The 23,840-nt window shown below is 43.7% G+C and overlaps 2 protein-coding genes across 7 annotated transcripts in view; both read right to left on the reverse strand.

Moving 5' to 3' along the window:
• Nucleotides 1–765: 765 nt before the first annotated feature.
• Nucleotides 766–14,499, reverse strand: PINK1 (PTEN induced kinase 1). Its single transcript, XM_044996439.1, has 8 exons — nt 14,158–14,499; nt 12,231–12,542; nt 10,663–10,766; nt 8,219–8,401; nt 6,995–7,158; nt 4,779–4,906; nt 2,824–3,060; nt 766–2,357 (listed from the first exon to the last, which is right to left on the reverse strand). Exons 1-8 carry the CDS (start codon nt 14,452–14,454, stop codon nt 2,097–2,099), a joined length of 1,686 nt encoding a protein of 561 aa, XP_044852374.1. The 5' UTR covers nt 14,455–14,499; the 3' UTR covers nt 766–2,096.
• A 1,475-nt stretch (nt 14,500–15,974) lies between these two features.
• The window catches only part of CDA (cytidine deaminase), a 49,837-nt gene continuing 41,971 nt past the window's right edge, over nt 15,975–23,840 (reverse strand). For all 6 annotated transcript variants that reach the window (XM_044996585.1, XM_044996588.1, XM_044996584.1 and 3 more), the window contains 2 exons: nt 21,225–21,282; nt 15,975–18,081 (listed from right to left, as the gene is read on the reverse strand). In XM_044996585.1, the coding sequence (XP_044852520.1) occupies nt 17,968–18,081; nt 21,225–21,282 (172 nt within the window). In that variant the 3' untranslated portion in view covers nt 15,975–17,967. The remainder of the gene's footprint in view (nt 18,082–21,224; nt 21,283–23,840) is intronic.

A 23,840-nucleotide genomic window follows, 5' to 3' on the forward strand; every position in this document is an offset into this window, starting at 1 on the left:
TTTTTCCAGGGCTAGGATTTACTTTGATTTTCCTGAATCTTCCCAGATTCTGTGCCTTTTGTGGGCCCTTCTGTGTGGGAGCATTTAGGTATTGTTGTATGGCACCTATAAAGGTTCAAATTAGGTGGCTGGTTATGTTAGTCCGCTGATCCACTTTCTGGTATGTTAGCTATGAAAGCACATAGCTCATTGGCTGTATTATAAAATGAATGGTGCCAATTTCTGTAAGCAGATTTCCTCCAGCGCAGTACAATTTGCAATTGCCATTTCCATTATATTTTACAAGTGAATGGAGAAGACGCCTGAAATAAAACATTTTTAAAAGCATTGCAAAACTACTTATGAGACCCACGCTACTTGGGCAGCTTGTTACTGTGTAGCAATTCACTGACAGCTCTCAGTGTCTCACCACACAGTTCTAATGATTTCCTTGAAATAAGAATATAAGGAAGTTACCATGAAAACGTTCAGAACTTTCAGGAATATGTTGAACAATCCTGGTGCTTGATTTCTTTCCCAAATGGTGCTGAATTGCTCTTTGAAAACTGGACTTAATGGTTATCCTAGGTGATGGAGTATGAGAGTCCTGAATGCTGGACTTGAAGGAGCTGATGATGCTTTCAGGACCACATTGAAACAAATATTTAGCATGCAACAGACGAGTAAATTTGAAAGGCCAAGTCTCAATATGTATTAATCCCCAGGTCACTATGGCATTAAGTCCTGGTACAGTGAGCAGAGACAAAAACAGCAACTGTGGATTCATTCATTGTAACAGCACAGTCACCACTTTATTGTGCAAAGAGGAAAATTAGCTAACTTTTTCAAACACTCACAATACACAGCTATAAAGTCTCATGATATTTTCACTAAAACAGTTGTTGCTGATTAAAAAAATAGTGTTTTTCTTGCAACCACAGAATAAGCCCTGGTAATGAAACAGAAAACCAGGTATATATAATAAGGAACTGAGTCAAGCATAACTACCAGAAGAGCCATTAACCCCACACCCTCTTTCACCATTCTCTCAATCATGATGCAATTCTCTCTGAGCCTGGCACACTGAAACAGTAGAATGTCCCTGGAAGGAATTTTAGTTCTGGTTAAAAGAACTAGATCTACACAGTCTAAAAGGACACATGTCTCTCTCAATGGTTCAAGTACTGACCTGCTGTGATCAGAGATGTGACTCAGTTGCTTAGTTCAGATCAAGATCTGAATCCAAACTTCTCAAAAGCCGGGAGATGTCTGGATTTGGTATTCCAGTTCAGCTCATGCAGGGACCTTCTAACACCGCTAGCCTGGCTTGTGAAATTCAGATTTGGATATTACAGTTGGCGAGAGCCCTCAAATTGTTATGCTTATAAGAAGCAGGGATAAAAATGTCATTACAGCAAATCAACCAGAAAACAGAAATTAGTTGTTCTGTACTGAGTGCCCATATGGCATTTCACATATAATTAGATACGCACTTTGGCTGTGCATTTATAACCCACCCTGCAGCTCCTGACAGGACTCCTCACAGATAAACAGCTCAATCATGATGCTCTTGACTGTCATTTCATAAAAGGAAGCCATAGATACAGAGGAATATGATTTTAATAAGAATGATTCTGATTTCAAATTTAAGAAAACAAAGATTTAATTTTGTTCCATCAGTTCAACTTCATATTGATTTTCTGTTCGAACTATAAAGGATTAGCAAAAGTGCAACTGTAATGCTTTTCTGTAAAGAGCAGCTGTGTTATACCTCCTTCAGTGCATAAACCCTTTTGTAAAGGAATTTGCTTCAAGCAGTAAATCTAAATTCTCTGGTGTGAATGAAGCCGACCAGATATCCTTCAAACACTTTCCAAACCCTACCAATTCTCATAACAATTCAATGCTGTTTTCTCTACAGGTAAGACAACAACCCTTATTCTAATGCTTTTTGTAGGCAAACTCAACCTCTTACATTAACACATACACCAGGCCTGCAGATATTTTTCCTTAAAGTATTTTAGGCTTCCAGAGAGACAGAAGTATTAGACAGATTCCCAAGTGCTTTTAGTAAATGCCATTTATCTACCACAGGGCCACCCACAGAATTGTACCCTTCAGACAGAATGGTTTCTCCAAGAGAGCAGTAAAAATGCTGCCTCCCAAAGATCTTCGTACTCCAGATTTGCCAAAAAGCACGTCTTCATCTTAGTTTCTACCCTGCTTCTGTCCACCAGTCCATCCATCAGTAAAGTGGCTGCAGATTGGTGAAGAAGCCAGCCGATCATCTTGTCTAGTTTCAGACTCTTTGGGACTAGAATATTTTCACCCCAGAGGCTTAAGTGAAGCACATTAGCTGCAACTCGAGCAGACAGTCTCTGAAACGAGAAGTGAAAGATCAGCTGAACGCCCGTGAAAGGTGTTAGAACAGACATGTGAGATGTATACTGTTGAAATGCTCCCAAGCATCTTCTCATCTCACACAACATTCACTTCTAATTGAAAGGCTTTTGGGGGCTGTTGCTATCAGGCTACTATTCTTGAGCTCCCAAGTCACTCAAGTTCCATTACATGCCACCCTTTCACACTATAACTTCGCTGTAATATGCAAAAAAGTGTCAAGAACCAAGATCTTTATATTGCATCACGGTTTCATTGAAGTCCTGCGATAGTTTTCTATTATTACTGCCAACACAGCGCTTGGGAGCCCTAGTCACAGTGAAGGACCCCATTGTGCTAGGCACTGTACAACCATTTTATCACAATACTCTCAGGAAAGTGACTGCTACGCAACTGACACCCTGTTAAAACCCCACTCACGGCAATAGCCGCAAGGTCTCTCACCTTGTTGGGATCCCGCTGAAGTAGCATCTTTACCACCTGCTTCACATCGAAGGGCACAGTATCTGGCAATGCTGGGAGCTGGTCTTCTTGGTAGCTTCTGCTTTCCAGAGAGGACCTTCCTTGGCCATAGAAAGGATTACACAGTCCAAGGATTTCATACGCTATCGCTCCAACCGCCCATGCGTCTGCTTTACTGTAGTCAATCAGGACACCTGGACCAGGTACTGCTGTGACCACCTGCATCAGAAAGACCATAGGAAATATATGGGAAGGTAGAAATACACAGCACAAGTTTGTTTAACCTTTTGATATATCTACTTCTATTCATCAGGTCAGCATTTCCATTGTCATGAACTCCGTTCTTACCTCTGACTAAAGCTTGCACCCAGTTTAGTATTTATAGGGATATATTACTTGGGCAGCTGAAGAGGGACTCCAGATAGTGGCCTTATAAAGGGACCAGGTGTTCCATTTCACACAGCATGAAAGCCAAAAGTATCCCTCCCCAGTATACCGGTGCCAGGCTAGAGATCCCTTACCATATGTTAAGACTACTGGTAACGGGGGAGTCAAAGGAAACACAATTAATTTCACCTCCACCCAGAGGATGCAGAGGAATAATTACTAGTTTGATAATAATGCAAAAATTGCTACACAGATGCTGTGTAGGAAAACTTATTGTTCTGAGACCCTTGAAAAAGCTAAGCAGAAGAGGGCATACGAATGGAAAGCAGCCAAATTTGGAATTTTGTACTTTTATGTGTAAGACCAACTACCACCTTGTAACACTGTTGTTTTTTTTTCCATTTTCAGTTGCTCAAGATACCAATGGGAGATTGACCAGTACAGAGTTCTGTAAAGGTGTTCTCTTGATGAATTCAACATCAGATGTGGTCGCCCCATCTCAAAAAAGATATATTGGACTTGGAAAAGGTTCAGAAAAGGGTAACAAAAATTATTAGGGGTATGGAATGGCTGCCGTATGAGGAGAGATTAATAAAACTGGTACTTTTCATCTTGGAAAAGAGAGGCTTAAGGGGGAGATATGATAGAGGTCTATAAAATCATGACTGGTGTGGAGAAAGTAAATCAGGAAGTCTTATTTACTCCTCATAACATAAGAACTAGGGGCCACCAAATGAAATTAATAGGCGGTAGGTTTAAAACAAACAGAAAGTATTTTTTCATATAACGCACGGTCAACCTGTGGAACTCCTTGCCAGAGGAAGTTGTGAAGACCAAGACTATAACAGGGTTTCAAAAAGAACTAGATAAGTTCATGGAGGATAGGTCCATTGATGACTGTTAGCCAGGATGGGCAGGGATGGTGTCCCTAGCGTCTGTTTGCCAAAAGCTGGGAATGGGCAACAGGGGACGGATCACTTGATGATTCCTGTTCTGTTCATTCCCTCTAGGGCACCTGGCACTGGCCACTGTAGGAAGACAGGATACTGGGCTAGATGGATCATTGGTCTGACCCAGTGTGGCCATTCTGATGTTTATATCAGAGACATTTAACCACATGGTAGTGGCAATCAACCAGACCATGAATCCTCTAAGCAATGCTATTGGAGATGGCAGGAAGTTTCATGGGGAGATAAACTAGACAGACAATGCCACACCCACAACAACCTGTAGCAGCCAATATAGCAAGTTAGTGGGCATAGTATTGGGCAAGAATGGCAAGATACCCAATAATGAAAAGGCTTTTACCCAGTATTGACTAATTGGATGTGTCTGAATGGCATTCAAATGTCTCATCTTGTGGTGCGGAAGGTATATAGGGCAAAGGGGAAGGTTTGGCATTCCCCAAATCCATTATTTTGGACCTAATCCTGCTCCTATTTATGTTAATGGACTTTACCGGATCCTATACTTCCAACAGCACTACACATATATACCTACCTAATACAGGCTATAATTACTTACTGAGACTCATACAGATGAGGAATTACCTCTGGTGCCATAAGACAGCCATTGCCTCCCCGATCCACATACCAGCTGGTGAAAGGCAATCTCAAGCCAATATTTTCATCTGCCAAACAGCAACCAAAGTCTGTGATCACCAGCCAGGGACAGCCAGCTGTAAAAATCACAGGTTAACCAAGTTAGCACGCAACTGAGATGTGCAGTGAACAATATTTGGCCATATTAGATACCACACATCATATCAGAAAACTGACTGACTATTAATCAGCACAAGAAGTCTCATTCCTTACAGGAATCTATATTACCACAGACCATTTCTGCATCTCCTCTCTTCAGTATTACAAGTTAGAACACTGGTGACATTTGTAAAGTAAAATGTTTGCCCAGTTCTCTGAATAAGGAATTAGTTACCCATTTGGGGGGAGGGATAGCTCAGTGGTTTGAGCATTGGCCTGCTAAACCCAGGGTTGTGAGTTCAATCCTTGAGGGGGCCACTTAGGGATCTGGGGCAAAATCAGTACTTGGTTCTGCTAGTGAAGGCAGGGGGCTGGACTCAATGACCTTTCAGAGTCCCTTCCAGCTCTGTGAGATAGGTATATCTCTATATTATTTTATATTCAGAGTTTTAACAGACACCTCAGTGATTCTCCCAAATTCAGCAGTCTGGGACCCACACTCCACACATACTTTCAGTTTCTAAGGTTGCATGAAGGAAAACACACTTGTTCATTTATACAGCTTCCATCGTAACTTGCACACCCAGTGAGTGAGGTATAGTACAAATGTACAGCAGAGATGGGCAGAACGGAAGCATATTCCTACATACAAAATGCAGTGTAAGAATTGGAGCTGCTGCTGAGTGATAAGAGAAAAGAGACTGGTGTGCCAGGTCTGACTGAGTCCCACTCTGACTTCAGAGAAGATACACAAGGTTAAGAATTAATCAGGGATTGAAGGAATCTTTGGTATATATATTTTTTTAATTTGTAGCAGATACAGAGTCAGCGAGCCTGCAAATGTTTGAGCTAGTTAATGGTTACTCTCCTGATGTCAAGTCAAACATTGCAAAACAGAAACATTGATTTCCAGAGACTGAATTTGTAATCACTACCATCTGCATTCAGTATAGTTTTAACAAGGCTTCAAGAAAACGAAACTTATGTTAGTAGGACCTCTAAAAATCTTCTACAGCCACTACAGCAGGGTATTTAATTACACAGATCTAGGCCCTCGCTATTGTTCCCTGTTCGTTTCAATCTCAGTCACACGGAAACAGTGCTCAGGTAATTAACATTTCAGTTAAAGAGAGTGACACCAAAACAACAAAATGTTATTCCCTCTAGTATCAGCTAATGTTTAATGATCTGAAGGTGCAATATCATTAACCTAGCTCTGCTGTGGGATTTTAGAAATTGCTCAGTGCTGCCTAGCAAGTTACGATCAGAGAGACCATGGGCATGGAGCTAATGCATCATAAATGTTGCAGTGCAGGCTAGTGCATGCCCTTCTGCTCTCTGTTTAAGCAGTCATTCACTTAGTAATTTTTGCAACATATCTTGTTAACAGTGCTTTGTCCTTACATAGCACCTTTCATCTGATGATCTCCAAGCATGTAACAGACACTGAACAAACATCACAACACCCCCTCGAGGCGGGGAAGCATTATCTCCATTTTACTGATGGGAAAACCGAGGCACAGAGAGGATAAGTGACTTTCCCAGATGTCACAACAGCAGCATGTGGTAGTGCCAAGAACAGAACCTAGGAATCTTGACTCCCCCTAAACAAAGGCTGTAACATCTAGGCTCACTTCCTTCCCCATTAAACACCGTGGATGTGATTTTCAAAAGCATTTAAGGCTATGTCTACACTACCGCAGGATCGATGTTCCGGCAATCGATGCACTGTGGGTCAATTTAGTGGGTCTAGTGAAGACCCACTAAATCAACAGCGGAGCGCTCTTTGGTCGACCCTGGTACTCCACCGGGACTGAGAGGAGTAAGGTAAGTCGATGGGAGAGTGTCTCCCGTCGACCCAGCACAGTGGAGACATCACAGTAAGTCGACCTAAGCTACGTCGACTCCAGCTATGTTATTCACGCAGCTGGAGTTGTGTAACTTAGGTTGACTTACCACAATAGTGTAGACAGTCTGAGAAACTTAGTAGCACAAGTCCCAATACAAGTCAAATTACTTTTGTAAACTCCCTATTCATCTCCAGCTGGACTCAGCAAGCTACATACCAGAATCCAATTCAACCAGGATATTGTCAGATTTTAAATCTCTGTGTGCTATTCCATGTCGAACAAGATGATCCACGCCTTCCAGTAACTGTAAGATCATCAAGGTGCTGAGGTGGGCATCTGAATTCCTCTCGTTCAAGTACTGGCGCAGGGTGCATGGATAACTGGACAGATTGAGAAAGACAATATTTGATTCAGTATTCTACTGCTGTAAAGCAAATATTCAGTTCAACATTAGTGGCATCTGCCTGGACATACTTCACTGTTACATTTACTAACTTCTCTCTAAACATCCCAAATTCCTTAACCAACCCCAATTCCCCCCTCATCCCCAGTACACAAAAATGTCTGCTCATGTTTTGACACATGGCATACTATCTGAAATCTGGTATCTGGAAATAACTGGAACTGGAAATAGAATCATAGAATCTCAGGGTTGGAAGGGACCTCAGGAGGTCATCTAGTCCAACCCCCTGCTCAAAGCAGGACCAAACGCAACTAAATCATCCCAGCCAGGGCTTTGTCAAGCCTGACCTCTCTAAATAAAAGCATCCTCTCTAAAAGTAGGAGGCTCACAGGGTGTACAATGAGATTTCTTAGGTATTTTATTTACAGAGGGTTCTTCTGTATCTTCCTTTGTATTCTGAAGGAAAGAGAGGGAAGTGTGTTATTACAGAACGGACAGACTTGGTGGGAAGGGATATGATTCAGAGAAGGAAGAGTTTTTCTGGAGTCAGGTTAGTCAAAATAGCAAAAAGTGGGGGAAATGAAGATATCCCCCTACAAAGTGTTTTATAAAAATGGAGGAATAATTTGGAGTCTAATGGTTGTGTCTCAATTGAAAAGCAACAGCTGATCAGAAAGAAAGAGAAAGCCCAGAGTTACTGGGTCCTCACTTTTGTTTTAATTTTGCCTTCATGTGCAGCTGAGAAGGTAGTGTTAGAGAACCAGAATATCTGAAAAGTGTTTGAAGTTTCTAAAATGAGTTAATTAAAGTAATTATTAAAAAGAGCAACTAGCCTTCACTGTTTAACAAGAGTTAAAACCGCAGAAATGGGGAAAGATCACAGGATATTTCTTAGGGTGTGCTTTGATCCATGGCAATGAGCCGGGCGAAGACTTCACAAGGCCTTGTGTTGCCTATCCGGCAGCTGCGGACTACAGAGCCTCACAGCACAGTCACACTAGAAATCTGAGTAACTTACAAAACCCATCTCTACCTACTTCTTCATCACTAAGAAGAGCGTGCGGCTGTGACCGATCCCACTGGGGTTCAGACTTAATGGGAGAACATCTGGATAGTCCACATATGCTCCTGGCAGCAGAGGAACTGAGGATGTAAAAGCTCGGATCACCTGGATTATATTCGGATGAGGTTTCAAATTCTTCTTCCCAAAGACAGGTTTCCTGTTTCAATATAATTTGTGTATCACATTAGACAAAGAAATTAAAACCCAACAGCTATGGTAGGATGGTGAATTACAGACACTTTCATTTTTGGTATTCTTACTAAAATCATATTTTTCATTAATATAGCACTTTTCCTCCTAAAGGATCCCAAAGCAGTTTATAAACTCACTCATTCTAAAATAAACAATGTTGGCAAGTTACAGTTAAGGTTAGAAAGTGCAGTTCAAAACAAGATGTACCTTAAAAGTGTCTGTAAAAAATACTCAACCACTCTCAAACATTAAAAGCTCTGGATACCACAAGTTTACAAACAATTCTAAGAATTGCTCAACAGAAACTTTCCTAACCAAGCTCCAATGCTGCAAACTAATACATACAGGCAGGTTCCTGCCATCACACGAAATCCCACTGACTTCAACAGGGGTCCACAAAGTAGACTCATCGCCTATATGGAGTCCCATTGAGATAAACAGCGCTCCATACAGACACCAGCATCTGCCAGCATGACTCAGACTTCTTGCAAATCCCCACTCCTATTGTTATTAGTGGGCAATCCACTGCAGATCAAGGGTAGTCAATGGACTCTAGCTTTACAGACCTAACCCACTGACCATAATTAAAACTATAACTTGGCCCTTTCCACCAAATGTATTAGATTCTCTTGCTCTAATAACCCAAAACAATCAACTTTTATTTTCTACGAGGTGCAGTTTAATGTTACACCAGTAGAGGGCATTCAAAACATTTACTGTATTGGCTATTTAAAAAAAAAAGATTACATCGAGAAAACAGAATTTTCCACAAATTTGATTGCTGAACATGAGCCAACAGTTTACTCCAAAACAACCTATTAAGTCTCCAAAATTACCCTTTAAGTGCTAGTGTTCTAAATAATTAACAGAGGAGTAGAGTTAGTGGAAGAGACCTGACTCTCAATAAGATTAAGGAGAAAACTAGGACTGGCTTTGAAAAAAAATGACTTTATTACAGAAGCAGATCAAGATCAAGGGGACACCAAACCAGGAAATCTATTCTTTGATGTACACAGTAAGTGCCCATTAAAACGAATGAGAGCAACGCACACGTATCTAGAGCAAAACAGACCTCTCTTTCCTCTCATCCCCTGAATGCAAAATATCTGTCTGCTTTGTCTGTTACACTGCTGGCTAGCTACATACCTATCAGTGTTTATTGTTTATTTGTACTGGCAGCAGAGGTGTATCTGAAATGTAAAACAGTTGATCTGGATTCTGGACGACATTGTTTAAACTGGGGGTGGGGGAGCTTTTTTAAAAGGACACTGATTAAAAAAAAACAAACCACTTTCCTGTGTTCACATCTTAGATGACAAAACTGAAAGAATTTTAAAATTCTAATTTACTGCCCCGTATTTATTTACTTTTCTCTTCGCTCAGTATGTGAAAACAGAGTAAGCCATTTTCACTTTTGTTTCTGGTCAGTATTGAGTAAAATTCATTGGCATGTTGTTGTCAACTAGCACAGCACCTAGGGGCCTCACTCACAGGCCAGAGCCCCATTATGCTAGGTGCTATACAAACAAACAGATATGGTGGTATTCTCTCCTCCAAATCACTATGAACGAATTCTCCAAAACCATGTTTAGGGTACCCTGTACTTCCGGAGGTGCCATCATTTAGTTGAAATGTACAACAGAGGTCCTGACCACTTGTGGTCACTAATAATTGCACGGCCTTTTTTCTTTTGGAGGGCAAGTAGAGAAGAGTGAACCCCAGTATGCTGGCCAAGGTCCAGACTGAGTGATTAAATCCTGCCCTCATTAAATCCCCTACGTAGCATCAAGTGGATGCAGTCTTTTCTCTTAACTTCTTCTATTTAGATTCTCTGTGGTATGCCTGTGCACTCTAAACCACTGCTGAATTTCAGAGGTCTGATGACATGATTTCCACACATATCGTGCAATTTACAAGTACAATGAGTAAAATGTGTAAGCCACATTGGGATTTGGATGAAAGGTGCCTCAGATCCCGAATGTATCAGTACTGTTCCATCTTTTGGGGGGATTTTAGTGATGGCAATTGCTATTGCAGGGAAACACAGCACCCTCAACTCAGGTCTTGATAGACATGCAAAAGGGGAAGTTGATTTTCCAATTTTTTGTATCTGAAATGCATGGGCTTCACAGCTTCTTATAATAAACTTGTGTTCTTAAAACATGCTAATAAAGGCTCTCTGATCACCTTTAAGGACCAATAAAAGCATCTACTAATAAAATATACCTGTGGCAAGCAACAGCTCCATATTCCCCAGATAAGGCAGAACCACTCGCCGGAACGAGTTCCTGTCTCATGGTGCTGAGGATAGCTTCACTTGAAGAACCAGCCTACAACAGCAGTTACATAGAACATTGTATTCAAACCTGAGCTTTAAAATCATCCAATCTAAATAACAAAACTGCAAGCAGATAACCCTGAAGCTAAAACTAAGTAAATTCAGACTAGAAATAAGGGGTAATTTTTAACAGCGCAGGTGTAGTGGGTTCCTCATCATTTGAAATTTTCAGAATAAAACTGGATGTTTTTCTAAAAAATATTCACTAGCTCAGCTACAAGATACGGGTTTGATTCAGGAATTACTGATCGAAATTCTATGGCCTTTGTTATGCTGGAGGTCAGAATAGATGATCATAATGGTCCATTCCGGGTTTAAACATTTTTTGTTAAAAAAATGTGTGAATCCCAACAGATTTAAGGAATCATTTGTTTGGAAGACTCCTCATGCATAGGCGCCGACTCTGTGGATGGGGAAAAAATGGTGGATGCTTAGTACCAATCAGCAGCCGCCCACCAAAGCCTCTCCCCCTCCCCAGCGCCTCCTGCCCATCGGCAGGCCCTGCCGATCAGCACCTCCCTCTCCCTTCCTGCACCTGCTGTCTGCCATGGATCAGCTGTTTTGCGGCATCAGGAGGTGCTGGAGGGAGGTGGCAGGAGGGCACAGCATGCTTTGGGGGAGGGGACAGAACTGGGCGGGGAAGAAGTAGGACGGGAAAAGGAGGGGTGGGGGCAGAGCAGGGATGGGGAGAAGCAGGGCCACTGTGGGGCATTGGGGGAAGGGGTGAAGTGGGGGCAGGGCCTTGGCGGAGCACTCCTAGCGGATTAGAAACTCGGTGCCTATGTCTTCATGTTCGGTTGTTTGCAGACTGGAATGGATACAGTGATTTTCCATAGAGAAAAGAACGATAGCTCTCTGAGTCTCTGGGATAGTTACTTTGGGATATGGCTGATCACAGAATCATTTGGGCTGGAAGAAACTTATGAAAAGAGATGTGGTCTGCCCACCTAATTGTGTGGGGCCTCCAGTGGGTAATTTAGCTATCCAGCTTCCATGAAGCATTACTGGTTTCATACCTAAAATGTCTCCAGCAAATGGACACCTAAGTTGTATCCTTGAGTATCTCTAAAAGCAGTGATTCCCCAAACTCCTTTAGCAGTGTTTTTCCATTTTCTGCTAGTTCCTAACGTTTCTCCAAGCGTCTCTTAATATTAAACCTAATAATTTTTTTCCCAGAAAACACTGTCAATATTGTCAAGAAGCAGCAGACAAACCAGCAGTGCCACACAAATGTCATGCTGATGCTGACTCCCATAGGAAGATTTTTGATGAGCATTAATTACCTCACTGAGTGACTGTTCATGAACAATCTGTGTTTCCATTGCTATGTATCAACAACTTTGTTCCAATGTACTAATCGTGCACAAAATAATTAGAGCTTTCAACACATCCGTGGTAAACATTTCCTTCCGACTTCGCAAGTGTCAAACAGGAAGACTACAGACTAACTCCTTACCGAAATGTTCCACATCATTTTGATAGCTAATGGGAAAGCAGCTCTTTGCTGGCTTGTTTGTATAGGTTTCGCTTCTGCAGCCTGGATATCTGGGCAGTGATCCCACTGCGTATCTGGAGTCTTTCCTTCTAAAGCCTTGCTGTCTTCACTGCTTTGGTAGTTGGAAGACAACGGAATAGCTGCTTCATATACAGCAGCACTGCACCCTTTCCCAATGGGTTGCCCAATATGGTACTCTTCTAGCTTGAAGCCTTGCCAGCGGAAAGCGCTCAGTGGATCTTTCAGTGGCTTGTTCTTTCCGATAAATATGGTCTGAAAGGAAAGTGAAAAAATCACTCAATTATGCAACACTTTAAAAAACAGAGAACTACTTTGCTATGTTAAATGATATGATTGTATGTGCTCCAAGGTGTGCATACAAGGATATATACTACACGGCCAGCACAGGCGGCATTTGAAAGCTTTATATCTTCTATTATGTTAAACTACAATCTAGCTGAGCACTTACAAAACACATGGTGGATCCAATTTACAAACTCACGACATCCAAATCCTGCATGTGCATGCTTCAGATTCGAATATAGGCACATAAAACATATAATTCTTTGTGCTTTTGTAGCACCCTTTACCTGAGGATCTCAAAACATTGTATAAATATTAAGCCTCAAAGCAGCATTAGGTAAGTAAATTATTATCCATATCCTACAAGTGAAGGGACAACAGCCAGGTTCACACTAGAAACTTTTGCTGGCAGAGCACTGTCAGTTAGGGATGTGGTATTTTTTGCAATTTTCTCTGCCCACAAAAGCCCCGCTGTAGACTCAGCTATACCAGCATTAAAAGGGCTTTTGCCAGCATCACTCATATTGCTTGCCCAACTGATAAGTTGTGCTGAGAAAAGCTCTTTGCAGGACCAGGCTGTGTCTACACTGCGAGGGTTTTGAGGGTATAGTTATCCAAATATGGGATACAGACATCCTATTAGATTACTCGCATTTGAAAACAGGTACAAGTTTGAGCAATTCAGTCAGAGCCTTGTACTCATAAAGTAACCATTTATAGACAATATATTCAAGCCAGCAAACAATCTGTCATCAGCAACACACGTTTTTATTTAAGGTGTCTGTCAACCAGTACTACAGACAAATAATTGTGTTTGGACAGAAGAGAGGAAAGAAAAACATGTCATTCATCTACAACATAAGCAAATAAAGTCGGCAGAGAAAGGTCTGGCCAGCTTCTATAACAGGGATTTTTACTGTGCTTCCCTCCCTCTCTGAACGAATAAAATGTTTAAAAATAAAACCTAGTTAAGCACAATGACTTTCACGGCAGCTGAAAATGATCGTTGGCTAGAGGAGAGAGAATCAATGCGGGGGAAATGTTTGGGGGTTAATGGAAAGAGACGCAACGAGGAAGAGGACTACAGGATCAGGAATTAAGAATCAAGACATTGAAGAAACTAGTTGTGAAGAAGTGGGAATTTTCTGTAATGTTTTTATGATACCTAGGCATGCCTCAGCACCCCTCAGAGTGTGGCACTGGTACCCGCTGGGGCAACAAAGCTCCTGGAACAGCACAAGAGGCAGGAGGGGTGAGTGAGCCACCTTGCTGTCTGGGAGGAATGAATACAGTCCTTAAAGAACTGGCTCAAACTGATCCGAATCAACAGAGGGCCCAGCAAGACAAAGAGATGCCCCAACACTTATCAGCAGGAAACCCGGGCGGGCAGGAATTGGGAACTGAGCTGGAGAATAAGGTGTCAGGTGACTGGGAAAACAGGAGCCTGGGCTGGGGAGACAAAAGGGGACCAGAGGGGGAGAGCCAGAGGTCATTGCTGTGCTCAGCCCCTCCCCCAACACTCCCTCAGGGGGCAGCCCGGGGGCCCCGTTCGCGGGCCGGGCCGGTCTCTGCCCCCGTCCCGCACCTGGATGTGGCGGCAGGCGGAGGCGGCCTGTCGCTGCTCCTCCAGCCCCTGCTCCAGCAGCCCCAGCCCGCAGGCGAGGCTCAGCCCCCAGGCCGCCCGCGGGCCCCGCCACAGCAGCTGCCGCCGGAGCCGCCCCGCCAGCCCGGACACCGACTCGCGGAAGAAGCGGTAGCGGGCGGGCAGCGGCAGCCGGGCCGCCGGCGGGGGCGCGACGGGCAGCGGCCGGGGCGGCGCCCAGCGCAGGAGCAGCCCCCGGCCCAGCTGCAGCCCGCGGCCCAGAGCCTGTCGCAGCGCCATGGCCCGGCTCGGCAGCGCCCGCCTCGACCTCAGCCCCGGCCCCTGGTTACCCGGGACCCGCCCGCCCGCTGTGACGCGCCCGGCCCGGGGGCGGGTCTGTCAGTCACTGCGGACGTGCAGTGGGGTGGGGGGCACGGCAGGCCCCGGGTGGGTGTGTCACCGCGGGTAGGACCAGGCACGGGGTGCGTGTGTGTGTTTCACACGGGGTGTGTGTGTTACTCTGCGTAGGGTTTCTGTGTGCCGGGCCTGGGGTGTGTGTCGCTGCATATGGGTTGTGTGTGCTGGGCATGGTGTTTGTGTGTGTGTGTGTGTGTCACTGCATATGGGTTGTATGTGCTAGGCATGGGGTGTGTGTGTGTGTGTCACTGCCTATGGGTTGTGCGTGCTGGGCATGGTGTGTGTGTGTGTGTGTCACTGCATATGGGTTGTGTGTGCTGGGCATGGGGTGTGTGTCATTCTAAGTACAGGTTGTGTGGTAGGCCTGGTATGTGTGTCACCCTGGGAACCGGGCATAGTGTGTGCGTGTTACTCTGTGTACGGGTTGTATGTGCTAGGATTTTATTTACATCAGATTTTTTTGATAAAATGCTTTTTGAGGGAAAAAAACCTATCTAAAGATAGTTTTAATTAAGATATATTATTGCTCAAAGATATGGAATACAGATTATGCATCCTCATTCTATAGTATGAGACAATATATATTCATGTAATGTTTAAGAAAAGTTTTGTAAATGAGTTCCAATAGTTCATGGATTAGGGACCCAATTTTATGGGGTTCCAGAGGCTTCTGTATAGATTATTTAGGTTAATCGTTCTAGCTACCTAATGGGACTCAGTGCTCAGTCTAGAAGATACCATCAGAGACGCTTAGTTTTGCAGTTCTGTGGATTTGTCTCCCCAGAGGTAACATGCTTGTTAACAGCAAAAATGTTTTTAAATAAATAAATAATATATAGAGGTGAGAAATAACAGACCTCAACTCTATTGTCCCTCTGCAAATTTGTGTACACAGAGTCAGTCCCTTACCTTTCTCTAAAAGTGCAAAGTTTCAAAAAGTTCATTGAATAGAAGATTGTTGGGGGCGGAATAGATCTGGACAAGGAAAATAAGTCTGCAGATAAATGTGAGAAGCAAGGGACATATGCTTGTTTTGTTAAAATATTATATGTTTGCTGTTAAAGAAAAAAATCCAGAATACTTAACTTTATTGTTTTAGTTAAATAAAACAATGTAAATGTCTGTCTGGTGATGTTCTCCTCCTAATACAGCATGGCAAGAAAATCCTCCAAATATTAATGATTAACCTGTTAATTGGAGATAGTTCACCTCCCAGTGACTTCATAAATATCTGCTTCAATTAACTTTGGTAAATGAAATAACCAAACAATCATTCATTTCCTGATATAGCTGTAAAACAAATCTGAAAAGTTTTCAAAATAAATCACTGTCTTAAAATGTATAGTGTGTACCTTCTAAAAATGAAACCTACATCTATCTCTGGGTTGTGAAGAATATGTATTAAGGTTATAACAACCAACAAAAATGCACTTTTATGTAGAAAACCATGATTAAATTGAGTCTTCTTGACTAGTGATTTAAATCAAATCCACCCTGCTCTGCATGCGGTGTGTGTTACTGTGCGTACAGGTTGTGGACTGTGTTACTCTGGCTGGGTAAGGGTTATGTATGCTACATGTAGCTGTGTGTGTTGCTCTGGGTATGGATTGTGTACTGGGCATGGTGTGTGTTGGCCTGGGTATTGAATGTGTACTCTCCATGCTCTGTGTTGGCCTTTTTGTGGATTGCAGACTCTGTCTGGTGTGTGTTGCCCTGCGTATGGACGGTGTATGCTTCATGCTGCCATGTGTTACTCTGCATATTCTGTATTGTCCTGGGAAGGGTATGGATCTCTGCATGATGTGTGGTGCCCTGGGTATAGATTGTGTACTCTGTATGCTGTCGTTGCACCTGGGATCACTGCTGTATACTCTCTTGTTGTGTGTTACCCTGAGGGAAATACTGAATGTGTGCTCTGTTACGTGCTACTCAATGTTGTGTGTTACCTGAAGTCTGACTGCATATGTAGCTTAAATGCTGTACAGTATTATTCTGTTTTACCTCTAAACTCCTAGAAACTAAAACCACATCGTTTTGAGTGGCTCTGTTCTGTAATAAAACAACAGTTGGATGGAGCAGTAGAATTAGTGACTACATTTATTCTGTTTGGACATTTACAATAACATGATTAGAAAAATTAACCCATTTTTGTTCAATTCAGATAATTTCATTGTGCCTAATGTAGCTCAGTCATAACATCATATTACTCTGGAGACAGAACTGTTAAGAGTATTGTCCAGTTCTCACCACTACATTCCCTTTCCCATCCATTCTCACACACAGAAAAAAAATAAATCAAGAAAAATAAACTAAGGGTAACGAAGAAGAGGATGTTGACAAAGTGTTGAAAATTAAGTGACAATAAGCAGCATAATCTAAAATGCCCATTTTACTATCGGCTGTTGCTTACTAATAACCTGCTTCATAGATGAACAAGATAGTCTACTTTGGATTTATTAAACCTTTAGTTTCTCTTCTCTCTTATTTAGTTTTTCTTCTTATCTTTACAAATAACTATTTTACATTACCGAATTCCTGCATTTGTATGATTTATTGATCTGTGCAATTTTGATCAACAGTAGTGATGAGCCAGAATTAAAACTGTGTGTTAAATTCTCCTCCATCGGAACTTTCGAGGTTTGCATAAAATGAGATCTGGAGCCAAACCAGAACTCAGTGAATCTTTAATTTGGTTGTTCTCTAATCACTAGTAAATAAATGTACAGCATATAGCCTGAGGTAGGAAGATGTGGGGGAGAAGGTGCACTTGGCCCATGGTTTTTGAGTAATATGTGTCAGAATAATGTGGACCCTCTAGTATGTTAGAATTTACATTCTGACCTTATATGAGACTCTTAGGCCAGATTCTGGCCTCAGTTAAACCAGTATAAAGCTGGAGTAACTGCATTAATATGAGCAATAATCATATTTAGCACTATAAAAGCATTTTTCACCCAAGCATCTCAAAGCACTTTGCGAAAAAGGTTAATGCATCATTATTCAGGTGAGGAAATTGAGGCACAGAGTGGTCATGTGACTAGCTCAGACTGTTTCGATGAACTGGCGTTTTCCCACGCAAAACGTTTCATTGACAAATTCCCAACCTGCTGTAATCATGACATCATTGCTGCCATGTCTGCTAAACCGAACTTGTGAACGTTTGGGATTGGCCGATTCACAATGAGGCAGATCTGGTTCTTGCCACCCCTTCCCCAGGCCTAGTATAAATGGAAATTATTTTCATTAGAGTTCCCTGAGGCTTACAGAAGTTGAATGACATTCCCTAGGAGACAGAGTTGGGAAGTATCTGAAATAAATCTCGTCCTGCAGACAGAAAGCATAAGATTGTCTGGAGGTTCTTTAGTGCCGTTGCAGATCACATGCTCCACGTTCTCTTCAGAACTTCTTCAGATCTTCTGGTCCAAATGACAGGGGCAGGAGCTCTTGAAGAGTCTTGACTATATAGGTCCCATCTGGCTTCGTCATGTAAATGTCCCAGTCTCTATTGAACTAGAAAAAGAGTCAAAGAGAACTGTCTGTGAATCTCACCTGTGCAGAACTGAATTGTTCATTGGTATTTACCCAATAGCGAAAACCAGTTAAATAAATCATAAGCAGAAACAATATGTGTGTTTTTAAAAAATGTATCTGTCAAAGTGGCTTCACGTTCTTTTTATGTTTCATTGTCACATATGATGGTCCTGCACTTCAACCCAGAGGTGGCTGCATTTCACGAGTGGGTAACGCAATTACCGATCTTTTTATTGTATTATTTTTATAGTGCACAAAAGCCCTGATCCTGTGATCAAATGTGTCTTGTGCCCAGGTAGATCCAAATGCAGGATCAATGCCAAAGCATGCCCAGTGCTTTACAGATATGCAATAAGACAAAATCACTGCCATGAAGAGCTTAGTGTCGAAGGCCATGGTCATGCAAATTATTCCTTATGGGTTGATCCCTGCACCCACGGGGAGTTGGCTTTGTACAGGCTCAGGAATCTACCCACCCAGAACTTCAGGAGCAGAGACTAAAAACGCAGTTATAAAGAGTCACACTCCTATAGTTAGTCCTGCACAGTCATTTGCTAGACTACACTTCTACCCCGATATAATGTTGTCCTTGAAAGCCAAAAAATCTTACCGCGTTGTAGGTGAAACCGCGTTATATCGAACTTGCTTTGATCCGCCGGAGTGCGCAGCCCTGCCCCCCTGGAGCACTGCTTTACCGTTATATCCGAATTTGTGTTATATCGGGGTAGAGGTGTATTTGCAGAAACGGGGGGGGGGGGGGTGAACACAGTTGAAGTAAATTCAATTAAAATGAGCATTCTGTTAACTTTTTTTTACTGCAGCAGGCAGCTGGCTCATTGCCCATTAGATTTTGCCATTGTTTTGTTCTGCATATTAACACTGGGCTATTTGGCTTGTTTCACCATCTTCCTTTTTTCTTTATTCTTGTTGGGGTTTGTTTGTTTGCTTACCGCTTTTGTATTTTCCTAACATTAACCCTTTGCCTATTCAGACCCCTTTCTCTCCCCCTTCCTATCCTGAGCCTTCTGCCATGTTTTGCACCAAGAGTTCCTTAACCCTCCTTCCAGCTCCCTGCCTGAAGTTCACATCTGCCTGCTTGTCCCACTTTAGGCGCCTGGCAAGTTCCTAAAGCAACCTCTTCCTTGGGTCAAAGTTTGGAGGCCTTTATAGTATTAACACATTAGTATGAAACTCTGAGCAACTTTTAAAAGCAGGGGTGGGCAAACTACGGCCCAGGGGCTGCATTTGGCCCTTTAGATGTTTTAATCTGGCCCTCGAGTTCCCACCAGAGAGCAGGGTCCAGGGCTTGCTCTGCTTTGGCGCTTGCTCCACTCCGTGCTTGCTGTGGCTCCATGCAGCTCCTGGAAGCTGTGGCATGTCCTCCCTCTGGCTCCTATGCGTAGGGGCAGCCAGGGGGCTCTGCACACTGCCCCCATCCCAAGCGCCATCCCTACAGCTCCCATTGGCCGAGAACCATGGCCAATGGGAGCTGCAGGGGCAGCGCCTGCGGACAGGGCAGTAAACCGAGCTGCCGGGCAGCGCCTCTGCATAGGAGCTGGAGGGGGGACATGCAGCTGCTTCCAAGAGCTGCTTGAGGTAAGCACCACCTGGAGCCTGCACTCCTGATCCCCTCCCACACTGCGACCCCCTGACCCATCCCTGATCCTCCTCCTGCCCTCCAAACCCCTTGGTCCCAGCCTGGAGCACCCTCCTGCACCCCCAACTCCTCATCCCCAACCCCATCAGCTGGAGCCCTCACCCCCACACTCCAACCCCCTGCCCCAACCCAGAGCCCCCTCCCACACCCTGAACCTCTCATTTCTGGCCCCACCCCAGAGCCTGCACCCCCAGCCAGAGCCTTCACCCCCTCCCGCACCTCAACCCCCAATTTTGTGGGCATTTGGGCCCACCATTCAATTTCCATACCCAGATGTGGCCCAAAAAAGTTTACCCACCCCTGTTTTAAGTCGTCTACCAGTTTCTAGATTAGAGCCTGATGCTTCATTTCTTGGACATCCAAAACTGGCTTTAACCTCCAAAGGAAATTTCAGATGCATAAAGTACACGGGATCAGGCCCTCGGGGAACTTTACCTTTGAAATAATGCTGCTTATCCATGTAGGGAATCTGCCATCAGTTAAACATTAGCCATTAAAGAAATGCTGAAAACGTTAAATGCAGCTTAGAGCGCCGTTTTGGTGCTATGCCTGTTTGCTGCACATGAAGAAAATGACCCTGGTGGAGCTCCTAAGATCCTTTTTTTTTCAAAATACTATAGCATTCTACAGCAATGGTCCTAAATGCTGCAGGCTGAATCTTGAGCAGACTTCTGCAGATGGGCAGGGCCCAAATGCAATGGAAATGTTGCATCCTTGCTGCATTTGCAGACTACGTAACACAGGGAGCCCCCATGTTGAACTCTGAAACCCTCCTGCATCCCTGCAGTCTACATGGCCTCAACCAGATGCTTTGGGGGCATGGCTAATAGATTTCTGCAGAGCACCAGACCCTGTGCTTCAGGGGAGCACCAATCCTTACCTCCCCCCAGTACCCACAAGCTGAGTGCCTAGAAAACCCCAAAGAATATGCTGGGGCCAAGGATTCCTTGCCTCAGCTCTCGTGTTTCAGTGTACTTTTCCCTGACCAGAGCCCTTGCACTCAAGCTTGGCTCCCTTTTCACGCTTTGGCCCTGTAGTAATACTTTTGAGAGATGTAGGGGCAAATCTGGCTCTAGCGTAAGCTGCACTGAAACCACACCTACTTACACCAGAGCTGAACTTTCCTTCTGTTTCTGCCCTTGAAAACACACTGCGGTCAGCACTCTAGGGATTAATATTGTTTCCAAACTTGGAAGCCCTTGTTTACGGACCCGAGTTTCCCTCTCCTTTTGTCATTCTCGACATTCAAAACCTTTCCCAGCTTGGTGCTGTGGAGTGCAGGAAATGGGACGCTCACAATTGGGCACATCTCAGAATGCTTCCTTACTTGGCCAATTTTTGAGCTGTGTCCCCTGACATTTCAGAGTGGGGTCTGAAAGAAACCAATGTTCTCAGCCCAGGCAAGTGGGTGGGAATTAAAGCAGTTTAGTTTCAGCTGTTGAAAAAGGAAGCACAAGGTGTTTACCTCTCTCATGACTTGCCTGCAGGCCCCACAGGGCACGATGAAATCCTCTTCAGTGTTGCTATCGAAGGAGAATAGAATGCCGAGGTCAGTGTAGCTCATGATGGAAAATTATTATACAGTTAATGCATCCGATAAATAATGTTAACGCACCAAATAATAACAAACAGTAGTTAGTAAATAGCACTTTGATCGTTCTTTCTACCCATAAATCCCAAAGTGTTTTGGAAAAGAGGGTCAAGATCATCGTCCCTATGTGACGGATGGGAAAACTGAGGAAAGGAGAGGGGAAGTGACTTGCCCAACATCTCCCAGGGAGGTAGCTGTGACAGATATTGCAGCCCCGTACAATATCGTTGGGGACCAGACTGTATTAAATCTATGAATGGTTTCTGTATGATTGTCTTCTACTCCATGGGGGACGGCTATCGCAGCACCTACAGGAACTAAAGACCGTGGAGGGGGCGGGGAGGCGGGAATTAAGGCAAGTCACTCTCTAGAAGTTCTTTAACGTCAGTGAGGTACCACCCCCTGGCGTGGGTTGCACATACTGGTTCAAGCTGGGTTTTCCAGAGATTGGCAGACAAAGAAAGGACTTTTTGGTATAAAGAGGTGAGTTTGGACTGACACAGTGCTTGCCTTCTGATCCAGCAAATATACAGGACCTAAGGGGGCCCCACCCTGGCGGAAGGCTTGGAAATACTTGGGCCTGCTAGGGTCTCATAGGACTGATGGGGGTGACTCCTGCTATATCTGGTGTGTGTTTAAATGTAATCATTGTTTTTATTAAGGTTTCTCTGTGGTGTTTTTTCCTTAAGAATTAATGTGCTCACTCTGTCAGGCATTCTCTCCAGCCCTCAAATCATTTTTGTGGCTCTTTTCTGCACCCTCTCCAATTTTTCAACATCATTTTTAAAACGTGGACACCAGAACTAGATGCTGTATTCCAGTATTGGTCTCACCAATGGTGTGTTCAGATAAATTCCCCTCCCTCCTCCCACTCACTACTCCCCAGGTTATACATCCGAGGATGGCATTGGCCCTTTTTGCCACAGCTTCACACTGGGAGCTCATGTTGAGTTGCTTGTCCTTTTCAGAGTCACTGCTTTCCAGGATACAGGCCCCCATTCTATGGGTATGGCCTATATTCCTTGTTCCCAGATGTAAAACTTGGCATCTGGTGGTATTAAAATGCATTGAAAGCAGCTTGCATACCACTTTGTGTGTAAGGCGTCTTTCAATGGCTGATCATTCACTCAAATTTGCTAATCCTGGCGCTGGGTTCTGGAGACCTGCTTTGTTTTGGGATTACTCTGCAGCTACTATTGCAGTCTATAATCCTAGTGTCTTTCTCTCCAAGGTGGGAAAAGGACCACAGGATCCACATGGCGGTGGGTCTTCTGACCCTTCCCACCTCCCCAAGTCCACCATCTAACCTCCACTACACAACAGCACAGGGAGTTGGGAGGGTCTATGGAGCTGGGCTCCACACTGCACAGGGTTCAGATCCTGGGAAGATTACAAGGCTGGGAAAATCCACTCCAGGCCTTTACTGCAGTAAATCCCCACAGATTTGTGAGTTTGGAGGGTTGAGGGTGGGAGGGTTGATGCCACATGGGCAGCAACTTTGTCCCTGGCCATGATCCTGTCATGTCTTCCCAAAGCCCACAGAGGTTTCCGTGGAAAGGGGGGATGTTGCTCATCTCATCCTCTTCTGTGTACATTGGCCATTCTGTCCTGGTATTTACTCAGTTTTCATCCCTTACTGGGAGAACCCCATAGGGAAAGCACTGGCCCATTAGTTTGGACTTTACTAGGATTCTGACAACTGTGTATCTATCTCCAAGTATCTGAAAGGTGTTAAGATCAAGGAAGGCATGAGAATCATTTGGAGGGGAAGGGGGACATAAGACCATATCTCTAGGAGTAATGGGGTGAAGTGAAAGAATGGTGCATTTCAAATGAATATCAGGATCAGCTTTCTAACTACAAAGTCTGTTAGGATGTAAAATACCCTCCTGAGGGAGGTATTGGAAGGCATTTAAAAACAAGCCTAGACGAAGCACTCAGGAGTACCTTGTAGCTAACCCTGCATGGGATGGACTACAGAACCACATAGCTTTTCCTCCTTTCTAGTGTTGATGATCATTGTGTGTAGACAAAGGATCTGCTCCTTAGCAAGCACCAGGTTAATATAAATATAGAAACCTGCTCATTATCCCTAGAAATATTCATGAACATTTGAAAGGAGCGACTAAAACAAAGAGAGGATGTCGGGTGACTGTTAAAATTCAAACTTACAATTTCTCTCTCTTCATTATCCCTTTTCATGAATGTAGCCCCTTTGTTCTGAATAAAATTAATTCCTTGGCTCTGGTTACTGACATGGATTATTCCCAAGTAGTATAATTTGACATCATTTCTGCTTTTAGTCCATTAGGACAAAATGTTCTCAACAACTCCTCACTTGCTCTGTATCAAACCAATAATTAGGAGCCTATAGACACATCACGGAACAGAAGCTTACAGTAAGGACCAACTAAATAGCAGCCTCCAGTTTTAGGTGACCAATTTAAAAGTCTCAGCAAGGTTTCCAGGATGGCTGCGTTCAAGCTTTAG

Source organism: Mauremys mutica, chromosome 21 (assembly GCF_020497125.1).
Source record: "Mauremys mutica isolate MM-2020 ecotype Southern chromosome 21, ASM2049712v1, whole genome shotgun sequence".
Lineage (NCBI taxonomy): Eukaryota > Metazoa > Chordata > Testudines > Geoemydidae > Mauremys > Mauremys mutica.